At 38.8% G+C, this 12,547-nt stretch overlaps 1 protein-coding gene across 1 annotated transcript in view; it reads left to right on the top strand.

Annotated features, from left to right (window-relative positions):
- Nucleotides 1-5,689: 5,689 nt before the first annotated feature.
- Nucleotides 5,690-12,547, top strand: part of PLCH2 (phospholipase C eta 2) — a 64,333-nt gene continuing 57,475 nt past the window's right edge. Inside the window, 1 exon segment of the mRNA XM_029084340.1 lies at nucleotides 5,690-5,801. Coding sequence (XP_028940173.1) covers nucleotides 5,690-5,801 — 112 coding nt within the window.

Raw genomic sequence — 12,547 nt, 5'->3', positions numbered from 1 at the left:
CTGGTCCTGCTAGGCATGCTCGGGAGAAAGCTGATCATTTACCACTGACTTGCAAAAGGACAACACATGTTGCCATCTCCTTTTTAACTCCCGCAGCATAAGTTGTTCCTTAATATCTGGGAGATTGATCAATACAGCAATAAACTGCTGTACAGAACTAAAGCAGCTGGATTAAAGGTCACAGGCAGTATTCTTAAAAGAATTCCTGTCTCCTTAGATGAAGTTGAAAAAAAAAAAAAACCAAGTTGTGCTTCTGGAGAGTGACCAAGGCTGCTAATATAATTGAGAGAATTAACATTATTAGCCTTATAGATCTCTTGATTACAAATGGTATTGGAGCCCATAATCTGCATCTCCTCTGTGATATGACTCACAAATTCCCATGTGCAGTAAAAGCTCACCTTTTCCAGACGTAGTCACTTCCTGCCTGTCTCCTAACAAGGGGATCTTCCTCTCCCCGTTCCTTTTCTGAGGCTTTTTGTTTTTCATAGTCTTTATTATGAAACTTGTAGTTTCAAAGTATTTCTGAGCCAAGCTATTGGAGGAGATTTGGAGCCTTGCTTAATTTGCTATTCTAATAAAAATTTCCAGTTCTCCCTTGCTAATAAGAAATGAAAACGCTCTTAGGAAGCAAGAGGCTGCTGAGTTTCCATTCTCGTTTCAGAGAGCTGTGTACACTACTAACAATCCTTTAGCCATTTTGATATCACCATCATATTATAAGTTTAACCCCAAAAGACCTACTTTTGTGCTCAGGGAGGTATCGTGTGGCACCCACCAGAACTCAGACAAGCTCTGATATCCTTTCAGAGCAGATACCCTGATACTGTGGATGAAGCATAAAAAAATAAATAAGTCATCCCTTAAACCTGAATAGTTTGTTCAGGAAGCAGATCAGTAGGGTAAAGGATTAAATGGGAGAAAAAAATACTTTAAAGCATTTGAATCTGAGAGTTGGGATTTGCTTTTAAACTCCACTGTGGTTCACTGTGACATGCTGCTCATTTTGGGAACTGGCTAACAACAAGTAATGATTATGAAACCGAGAGGGGTTTTGGAAACTCGGGGTAAATAGGAAAGGAGATTGCAAACAAGCCTATCCCTTATATATAGAAATTGTTGCAAATTTCACATTTTGTTTTGTAAAGTACTAAATTTATATGACACAGTCAATATAAGCCTGAAATAAATTATTTGGATTTAATAAGTCTCCTCACTTGCATGAGGAATATTCAGTTACATCATTCAGCAAAAATGCAGGGCTCTCCGACGTGTGCAGCTCTAGTTCAAGCTGTAAGTTGTGGGTGAAGAAAAGCTGACAAATGTTAAGTGTTCCTTTCAAGTGGGATGACTGTGTTCTGGGTGTAAGGTGAATGCATCAGGGTGCCAGAAAATATTCTGATGTCCTCGTTTCTTTATTGCTTTTTCCGTGCTCCCCCTTATATTTCTAACTGAATTGTTTGCCGGAGAACTCTGTATCACATGCCAGTTTGTTCTGTGCATGCTCTGTCCCTTGGGAAAAAGAATGTTGTATCACACCCTAAGGTGTGGGCTTACCCCCTTGTTCCATAGGGCTGAAACAGACTTCTTTCATTTTTGCAGTTGCTTTGGATGTGAAGCAGCATGCCTGGGCGTGCAGGTTATCTCAAACGGAATTGCCCAGTGAATGGAGCTGCATTCTTTAAAACGAGCAGCATGTCACAGTGAACCACAGTAGAGTTTAAAAGCAAATCCCAACTCTCAGATTCAAATGCTTTAAAGTATTTTTTTCTCCCATTTAATCCTTTATCCTACTGATCTGCTTCCTGAACAAACTATTCAGGTTTAAGGGATGACTTCTTTTTTTTTGTGCTTCATCCACAGTATCAGGGTATCTGCTCTGGAAGGATATCAGAGCTTGTCTGAGTTCTGGTGGGTGCCACACGATACCTCCCTGAACACAAAAGCAGGTCTTTTGGGGTTAAACTTTAAATATGACAGTGATATCAGAATGGCTAAAGGATTGTTAATGGTGTACACAGCTTTTTTGGCTGTAAGTGATAGCTATGTTCCCTCTAGGGTTTTAAGTCCTGTTTCGTAAGGGAATACGGAATGTCACACAATAACACTTCGGTAGGGCTCTTAACCAGAGCAGTCAGTTTAAATCTTGTTCATGTGGTCTGAACAGATACTGTTCCTCTATTTTGCCTATTTTGTGACTTTTGTCAATGAACAGTGCTGTTCTCAGAGGCCAGAGTGTTTCCCAGTATAACAGAGGTGAAACATATTCAAAGAATGTAACTGATATTTTTCATCACATGAAATTTTCTAGGAAGGCCAGCTGAGCTTCTTTCATCTACTTTAGCAGGCAGTCTGGCCACTGAATCTTGTTCTGAGATACCGATTTGAATCCTCCTGTATTTTAAAGGATTAACTATGTGCTTTTCTGTTGGCTGCACAGGACTTCTGGGGACATTCAGCTTGCTGTTTTGGGGAGAGGGGCTGGGCTCTTTTTTGTAGGACCTGTACAGAACCAGTAAGAGGTGGGACTGAGTGTAAAAAGAACATCTTTTGCATGAAAACAGAAGACATTTAGAGATCAGCTGAGTCACAATAGCTTCACTTTCACAGAAAAAAAGAGTAAAGAATGTGAATTTGACATGACTCAAAACACTATAAAGTATTTAGTGAGCCACATCCTCATACAGTGTGAAGTATTGCAGCTCATCTGCTTTCACTGACATGATGACAGTATGTACCAGCACAAACATCTGTTCCCATTAAGTCTTCCTCACTCTCATGGTTATGTTCTTTGGTGTATAATGAATCACGGCGATTGAACTCCCTACAAAGGAAATGATCTCTCAAAAACCCCCTAAAGCAAAGAGGTGAGAGAGTCTGGCAAAATAACTACCAACCAGTTCAACTTTCTGAAAAGGAAATGGATAGATCTTGTCTCACTGTGAAAACAGTTTCATCTGTCCCATGAGCTGTGGCTTCCTGGGTTAATCTCGGGGTTAAACACTTAGTACGCGTGCACCAGAAATGGCGCTTTGTGGCTAGTGGCTATAAAATTGTGGTTAGGAGGAGAAGTTGCCCAGATGACCGAAGCAGATAGATAACTCACCTGCTGCAAGGCAGTGCCTGTCAAATGTAGAAGCACTTGTTCAGGGTATGCAGTGGAGTAGCTCCAGAAGTGCTGCTCAGAGCAGTTTTGTCTTTTTCAGTGGACACAATTGGTGTAGCTCCTGATACATTCTAATGTCCAGTTTTAGTTCTCTCCTAAAGTCCTAAAAAAGCCTTCCCAAGTCTTTTCTCATTCACTGTAAATCAGCGGCAGGTGCAGTGAGAGCAAATGTACTGAACAAATGTCCATTTATCTATCTAACTGTAGCTACTTCACTTCTTTCTTCTACCTACCTTTCTTGGCATTATATATTTTGCCGTGCTCCTGAAATTTTTAAGATGCTTATTGAGTAGGACGGGAAAGTTAGACAAGGAAGATCTGCTACCTAGCTTTGGTTTTGGAGCATAGAGGGAGAGGCTACAGTGGGGAGTCATCAAGGCAGGATCATATCTTAGCACTTTTCCTCAGCTATGCTCTGGCTCAGTGTATTTTCTGTCTTAAATGCAAACTATAAACAAAGTATGGGAATAGCAGCCACAACAAGTGTCATAACAGAAAGGGTTAATCTTAAGCAAATGTTACTCACTTGAACTGAGTGTAACAGCTTTACTGTTACAGCATTTCTGTGCTGTAGTGACATCACTACCAGGTCAGGTGATGCTGTTAGAGTCTGACAGCTCTTTGTTAACTTTGGGATCTTTGATAATTCTACAAAAGCCGTTAACAAAAAATATTCCTCTTGTATTTTAATCCATGTAAGGACCTGGTGGGTCCTGTATTGTTTAAACTAGTTATGTATATGTCAAACAGTAATGAAGGGATACAATAAAGGAGACGGATGACAGCAAGTACAAGGATGTATATGTGGAGGGGACAGGGAGTATCTTTAACCTGTTGCCTCCCTCCCCTTTCAATCCAGTCAGTTTATGAAGTATGTCCTAAGTTTATCGTTTTGGTGACTCTAGCTGTGCTTTGTCATATATTCTTTGCCAAATGAATTCTACCCACTGATATACCCCAAATTATTTCAGAGCCATGGAATACCCTTTGAGATAGTTCCCATCTAAATATGGAAACAAGTGATTTTAATGATACTGAATTTCTACAGGTTTAATATTGCTGAGTGCTACTGTCCCATATACGAACTTGCTGTGCATTTGGCTCCATGTATGGGTATTACTTCATGGACTGACATGCTCCCTCTCAACAGAGGAGATTTTGACAAGATAGAGAATGGAGGAGGTGGGGCTTGGTGAAAAGACAGTAGTAGGGAGGAAATGACTTCCCAAAGAAGCTGAATGAGGGACCAAAGACAAGGAGAGGTACAACTTCAAATTGGCAGATGCCGTAACAGAGAGATCTCTTAGTAGTTTTTTGTTACAAATGTCTCAACCCCCCCTCTATTTCTACTCACTGTAAATTAATAGTGATGTCTCATTGCCCTCTGTTTTTTAAAATAATGTCAAACTGGATCTGTGCTTTCACAACAAAACATGTTAGGGCAATGTTTTAGAGCTCAACTTGTAATTACAAACTGAAGGAGACTCCCATGGATTCAGTTACCAGCACAAGGTAGGATCCCAGGTTTCTGTCTTCTGTGCTTGCTGTTTTGGAGTGAGACTTTGACCTTCTTTCTCTGAGGAAGGTATCCATCTGAAAGTTTGGGGAAGGCGAGTCTTCTGTAGCCAGTGGGCAGGAGATAGGTAAGAACAGGGAAGGAGAATGCCCGACAACAGTGAAGAGATACTGTATGGAGACGGTTGATGACATGTAGGAGGAGAATAGTGCTTTAAAGGGTGAGACACAGAACTGAATCAACAAGCTGGCATCCCAGCAGATAGTTCTGCAAGCTGTCCTTTGGGAATAGAGCTGATACATTCACTGACGTAGAATGATTAAGTGTATGTGTATATATTATATGTACGTGAATCTAGATAGCTGTGTGTGTGTGTATATATATATAATTAAATCCAGTTTGAGTAGTCTGGCTTCTGGAGAAGTTGCTGCTGGCAAAATCCTAGTTTTCTATGGTTATAGAAAATACTGGGGTGAGGGAAAGAAGAGTTGGTGCTTTCTGTTATGCAAGGACCTATCTGGTTATAGGCAACTGCTGAGGTCAGTCCATTGTATGTCATCTAGCTATGTTCCTGTAGTAAATATTGTATAATAAACACTTAAAGCAACTTTCGTTATTTAAAAAAAATTGTCTCCTCCAGGTTTGCAACATGCAAGAGACCCCAGGAAGACACACTGAATACTTGTAACTCTTTTACTCCTGGGAAGGGCCATCACATCCATTCTATCAAGACTGAGCTCAGTGGTAGTTCTTCCTACACACTGGTGTTATAAATTCTGTTTTTTCAATGCATGGGATATGTGTCAGCAGGATTAAACCAGCACGGTCTCCTGAATGTGGAATTCCAGAGAAAGCAGCCGCTGTGACTTCCGAAGTAAGCCAGCAACATCCTGAAATTCTTGATTTCTCTCAGACACTTTTATTACTTGACTGAATGTTTGTGCAGATATCTGTTCTGAAATACTTTATTTGACTTGGAGCAAGCACTGTTGCTCTGAAAGCTTGAGATGGCTCTGACTTCTCAAAAATCTCTATCAGGGGATTTGACACAAAGAGAAGAACTCATGCTCCATGATGGAAACTGTTTCCATTTCCTCTCTGCAAACGTCATCTCAATAGGTAAGTGAAAGGTGACTGTCCTTTTATCTAATAGTTCAGTATTGAAAATTCTTTTTCTCCCAGTTTACTTTTTATTGTATTGAGGTTTCATGTGGGATTTCTAGTTTTCCTTACATTTATTTGAGGGAATTGTGCTTGTGTATTACTCAGTCCCTTTTTTTTTTCCTGTGTAGTTGGTATGATGACTAGAGTTTGGGGGAAGTGTATTTAAAAGTGGATTTGAGAGGGAGGAGGAGTGTAGGAGAAAGGACAATTTTTGAGAATTTCAGAATTTGGTCTATGCAGCTTTACTAGAGCAAATGTTTGTGTCTGCTGAATTCCTCTTAAGAAGGCAGTGAGGTATCTGGATCTTTTTGCGAGACAAAGTTATTTTTCTTGTCAAAGCAATTCATACTAACAAGAAAGAAACAGTGCTAGCCCTGTAATTTAGCATTATCCTTTTTGTGGGTGATTCTAGTGCAGTTGCCTGTCAACTGTTTTTTGGCTTTCAACCAGGCTTCTTTATTCAGCAGCACTAAGTGCTCCTAAATATTTTAATCTTTACCAGATATATTCCAGAGGGAATGTTAAATGGTGGGAAAACCAGGGGGAATCATTGCAGTAGAATGCAGCTATGAAGGCTGTAAGAGCAGCAAGGAAAACCCAACCTCTTTTTCAGAGCAAACCGTTTTGGGCCGCATATTTTAAAAATGTAAGTTAGTATCGTATGATGAGACTGTCAAAACTAATTGCAACTTTTTTCCTTGATTCTTTCAAGTGCTTCTGTAAAATCTTTCTTGAAGTTGACGAGAGTGGGATTTATACTGCCTCAGGTTGTGGCTCTGTGCCATGAAGTTGTCTGAATTGAGCTGAGATAGAGAGCTCAAAGAATAACTATTGTTAACTGCTGCTCTTTTTTGAGTGTTGACAGCTTGCACGGAGGAAAACGAGCTCTTCTCTTAGGAAGCTCTGGAGATTACAGATGTGATTTTTGCACATCAGGTGTTGACTGGAGACTGGGTAGGAGGAAGGGAATTGTGTAACTGATGTCTGTGGCAGATGAATTTGTTCTACAGGAGAGATCTGAAGGAGCAGGAGCTGTTTTGTTGCTTTTAAAATAAAAAAAAAGTTGATTTAGCCCAAGATTTTAATCAGAACTTCATGTATTCAACACAGGACTCATTTGCTTGAAATACATTCTCATTTACTGCCTACGGTCGTGAAGCAGGCAACACTCAAAACTTTGACTGGGCTCTCACAGGAATTAATTTCATAATTTTGGCCAATTTTCCAGCAATTTTGAGATCAGTTTAGCTTTCTGCTGGCTTACAATTTGGACTGATATATATATAGATATAGATATATATATAATTTTTTTTACTAGCATTAATGGAGCTGAATATATTTGTATTGTACTTGTATTTAAAGTAGCTTGTCAGTGAAAATATAATTCATAATTAACTGTTATTACATTAGTTCTTATCTTTATCTTATAGTATATTTAGTGATACTAGTTTTTTCCTAGTAGAGGTAGCCAGGTAGCCATCGTGTTTGATCATCCCCTTAAATGTGCTTCCTGGGATCACTGTATGCAGTAAGTACTTAAATACTCTATATTTATTCTTCATTTTACACAGGTAAGTGGAGCATCTGCTCACAAATAAATTATTCCAATGACTGCTTTATTATTTTTTTTTAAATAAACATAAAATGTATTCTTAACTGAAAGATAATCTAAAGGAAATGGACACATTTTTAACTTCTTACAGTTACCTACAGTTTTGCTATTATGTGTGTGTCAAATGCATTTCTTCCAACAGCACTGTAGGATTTTTTTATTCTTTCAAAAGTCTGTTGGAGCTCTATTGGTGTCCTGTTTGCGTTGTTGCTGCTTAGTCAAATGCCCAAGCAGTTGGCTAAATGAACCTTGCATTGAGTGTTGTTATCACTAGCAGCGGAATGAAGCCTGTGCTGAAGTGGGACCTGTCCTAAGACGTATTATTCTTAGCTGAGGAATCTCTTGAATACTGAAGGCTGTAGTGGGATCTTTACAATTCCACTGTCCTCTCTTGCCTTTGCACAACTCTTGAGCTCTCCTCTCCTTAACTCCACAAGCTATGTGATCCATACCTTGTGGTTCCTCAGTGTGTGAAGATACACTTGCTCATACGCTCTGGGGAAGGTTGCCTCAGTACTACTGTTGTGATGTGTCAATAGCAAAAGAGAAATATTTACAAGAATTGTTTCCTGCCTCTCACCTGCAGATTGCACAACAACAATAATTTTTTTCCCATAAATTTTTTCTCATAAATTGTTTTGCAAGGGGTTTGAAAAAGAAAAGTGCTGAAAATTAGAGGTGAAATAGGTGTATTACATAATTTGTGTGTTTTCTGGCGCTACAGAAGACAGACGGTATGTTTCAGTTATTGCTGCATCATATAAACTCACTTTTAGGGAACTACTTTTTAATTTGTAGGATGAATTGTAATTGATTGCCTCCTGAAGAAGAATTGTCCATTATGTACTTCTGTCCATAAAGCTCTGTCAGTGTGCATACGTAGGACGAAGTGCAAAGAAATGGCAGAAATGGCTGGAGGGAGAGAAAGTCGTCATTGTGCCTGTGCAGCACTGCCAGCGTTCCAGCGCGAGTGGGTCTGAACCTGAACAAAAGCTGGTCTGCAGCTCAGGAATCCCTTTGCAGGCTTGTTCAGAACACCCACTTGAGTTTGTTCTTAATTCCCCGTTTAACTCTTTCTGTGGCTTAGTTTAAATGCTGTATGGTGCAGTGATGGCTTTTATCTTATTTTCCCTTTGTATTGTAATAAATGCTAAGCAATCGACACAGAAGTGATCATGCTACTGTTAAGCTGTCTTGAGTAGCCTGTGCTTTCAAATATGACATTTCAGCTGTCAAATGTAACCCTTGAGCTTTCTCATTTGGGTGAATATCTCATGCTTGCAAGAAAATTTAGGGAAGGATGGAGCTAGAGAGTTAAATCACTAGTTGGAATAAATCCATCCAGTTAAATAAGTGCTCCTCAATTGATTATTTGGTCCCATAGTATCATATCATGCAATCTATTTCTGGACCATACTTATTAATCTTTGACAGCTTGAAACTCTCAGCATTCTTCTGTAGCCTTCTGATTTGTTTCATCAGTTGAGAGTTTTCGAAACTTGTTGGTTTTTTGGAATAAAAACTCCACTTTTCTCTGTAGGATGTATATGGATGAGGAATAAGACTGGTATGTAAAAAGGAAATTTGAGTGGAATGCAATTAACTTTTAAATCATTTTGCTGTATAATGTGATTCAACATTATTACAGCAGCATTGGGAAAGTCCAAAATCAAGGAGATATATGGCAAATTCAGTAATCCTCTATTTTTTCAAATATGTTCTGGCATGTCTAGACTCACTTTTCCCTTGTAATCTGATAAAAGTGTGTTTTGCACAGACATGCAAAGTCCTGTTTGCTTAGATATATAGTACATCAGATTATCCTGGAGAAGCACTTCAGATGGCCTTCAGCATGTGGCTCTGACATGCTGCCTGTCTCCATGAGCAGTGCTTCTGTCGTGGCAGGGCAGTTGGACTAGATGATCTTCAAAGGTCCCCTCCAACCCAAACCATTCTGTGGTATGAGTTTAGCTGAAGAACAGACCCACAAGTGATACTATGTGAATCGGCATCAGCTGTCTGAAAGTAACTTGAATTAAAGCTGGAGTGCTGTGAAACTGCCCATCAGTTAAAACGAGAACTGATATTGTGGTTCTACCAGTTCTGCATGTATTGGTGAGTGACTGAAGGATAGAGACTGGTTTGGCTTTGGTTTTTGTTGATGCAGTTTGAATCGAATCTGAAAAGACACACTGTTTATGCCAAGTGTTTAAACTTAAACACGCCATTCTCATTGATTTGGTACTGCATAGACAGTGGACACTATAAAATTCTGCCACCAAATCCTGAAGTTTTTGCAAAAGAATTATGTTTTCAACACTCTTTTTTTCCTTCCTGAATGGAGGGTAAGGCTATAGTGTAACAAACATTGCAAGCTGCTCTTTGTCCTCCTTTTTGCTGCAGAGGCAGAAATGAACAAGTGAGGCTTGCAGAATGCACTATTGTTTCCTTTTGTTGGCAATGTCAGCTTATACTAATTTGAAGTGTTAATGAGTCCATGGACTGTTGCAATAAAGACATGAATCTAAGGATATAATACTGGACTGCTCAGCAGACCCAGATTCTAGTTCTAATTCTGTTACTGACTCCTTGTTTGACTGTTTTTGCAACTTCACTTTGTCCTTCTCTTGTCTCTTATTTTGATTATAAATGGGAGTTGCTATTCTTGCACAGCAGACACTTCCCAGTCATGCTTGGGTCTTTATTACCCATGCTGAAATATAAATAATAATAAAGTTCAACCTAAACAATTCGAAAATGAAACTACCATGGTAAGATCTTTTGGACGGTGACACTTGTGGGTACTGGTATCAGCTGCTTGGGAACTGTCCTGAGAATACAATCTGCAGACCCAGAAAGGAAAAACCCCTGGAAGTTTTGTGTGGCTAGAAATACTGACTTAAGTAAGAATAAGTTTGGTATGTTATTTATTCTCTTTCCTGCCAAAAAACCAATCAACAACAACAAAAAAGCCCAGGCTGCCCCATCTCGACATTTAGGTGGATGTTTTGCCTGAGAGATCACAAACTGATGTATTTTCATCTCAGGTGGTGGTGATCTGGAGCAGATCTGAGGACTGATGAAACAGTGAAACTCGATCAATTTTCAGGTTGTGACAAAGGCTGTTTTCTGTTGTCCGTGCTCATGTAGCATTCAATATTGTTGAAGTCTTAGAAGAAAGATTGTTTGAAATCAGTCTTTCATCTGTTTTATCTCCCATTAAGAGATGACAATCATAAGAAATCGTGCCATTTATGTAATGTACTGTGTGTTTTAGAGGAGAAAGTATCTTGAATTACTTGATGGCAAGAAAAACTTCTGCTCCTCGGCTCGTTTTGCATTACAGAAGGTAATATTTGGCTGTCATTTAACACTAGAGGGCAGCGGTGTTCTTAATGTTATCCATACATTCCTGATGCTATATACATGCATGTTCCATACATACAGCTGTTGTAGGGCAGAGATTTGCAAATCATGTATGACAGAAGGTACCAGGAAGACATCTGGCTCAGGATGCAGTCCCTGCTTCCCTCCTGCCTCTCCACCAGAGCAGAAAGCTCAGTCTTAAGAGTCCAGATTAAATCACTTGAGCCCAGGTTACAGAACCTCAAAGTGCTTGTTTCCAGCTCCAAAAGGTACCTTAACAGAAACTTGAGCAATCATTTTTCTGATGATTCATGAGAGTTTCTCTTGCAGATTATTTCAGTAATCTTCACTTAAAAAAAAAAAGGTAAGAAAAGTCACTAAAACTTAATATTTGCTTAATTTGTACCTCCCAAAAATTAAGATTTATAAAATAATTTTAAATTTGAGATATAGATGATGACATATAAAAACAATACTTAGTTACACTTTGTCATTTGCAACAAGTAATTCCATGCAACTCTGTCTGATATTGGTTGTATTTCCATGTAATTGTTGATTTAAAAAAAAAACAAACACTTTCTTTTTTTTGCAGCTGCTGAAAGAGTCTTAATCTGTAAATTTTAATTTACAACAGAAATTTTGGAAGTACTTGCCATGGTTTTGTACATAATAGTTACTGACTTTTGTACTCATTCTGTTAACCACTGTCATTGTTAAAGGACTTGAATTGATGCTGAAGTGTACATGAGAAGGATAGCTTCAGCTGCATGGGCAAAACATAACTGAGCAATCAGATCACTAGGAAACCAGCACAAGAAAACAGACTGAGGGGAAGAAATAGCTGAAATTACTGAAAGCATTAGGAACATTTAACTAAATGGCAAGTCTGGATTGATTGTAATACACTTGGGTTATTTGTTTTGGTTTGAGATATTCAGAGACATGTAAAGTAGCTAATTTGTATTTCAGGTAATTTGTGCAACAATTAATCTTGCTGTATCTGAAACGCAAAGGGGTCCAGTAGGGCTCGAAGTGCTCTGATTTACTGCCCTGAATGGAAATCTTTCTTGAGGCTGCTGACGTTCATGATGAACCATTTAAAACTCACCTGACTAAGCATTTCAAAATTGTAATAGAATAAATCTGGAATATTTCAGTCCAGTTTAATGATCTTGATCTATGCTCCCATGATACAAAAGCAACATGAATCCCTAAGCCTTCTAGCCTGTGTTTAGACTAATGCAAGCACTCCACAGCCTGCACTCTTTCTCAGCTGTTATCTTCCTTTACCTATTTACAGAGTGGCCTTACAATACTGCTGTTCTGGTTTATATCTATTTCTGATCCTTCTGTAGGATAAATGATGATACAAGGCATAGCTCAATAGGAAATCTGAACCAAGCAGTGTATGAGGATCTTGCATTTCATTTGGATTGTGCTGAACATTGGTATCTTGTCTTTCAGCTGATATGATTCATATGTTCCATCCTCCTGTCTTTGAGGAATGTATATTTGTTTCCTTAACAATATTAGTTGGGATCAAATGAGCTTTTTAAGCTTTTCCATTTAGCCCAAATAGATTCAACAGGCAATGAAAAACTGTCAAGCTTTCTAGATTAATTTCTTTCTTAGGTTTTGTTTGGTTGGGGTTTTTTTTTTGCCTGGTTTTTAGTAGAGTATTGTGATGTACTTCTTGGAGGCTTTGTGCCAAGATGCCTAAAGG

This window comes from Antrostomus carolinensis, unplaced genomic scaffold (assembly GCF_000700745.2).
Source record: "Antrostomus carolinensis isolate BGI_N321 unplaced genomic scaffold, ASM70074v2 scaffold6873, whole genome shotgun sequence".
NCBI lineage: Eukaryota > Metazoa > Chordata > Aves > Caprimulgiformes > Caprimulgidae > Antrostomus > Antrostomus carolinensis.
Note: the sequence above shows the minus strand (reverse complement) of the source record. Positions and strands in the feature narration are given on the sequence as shown.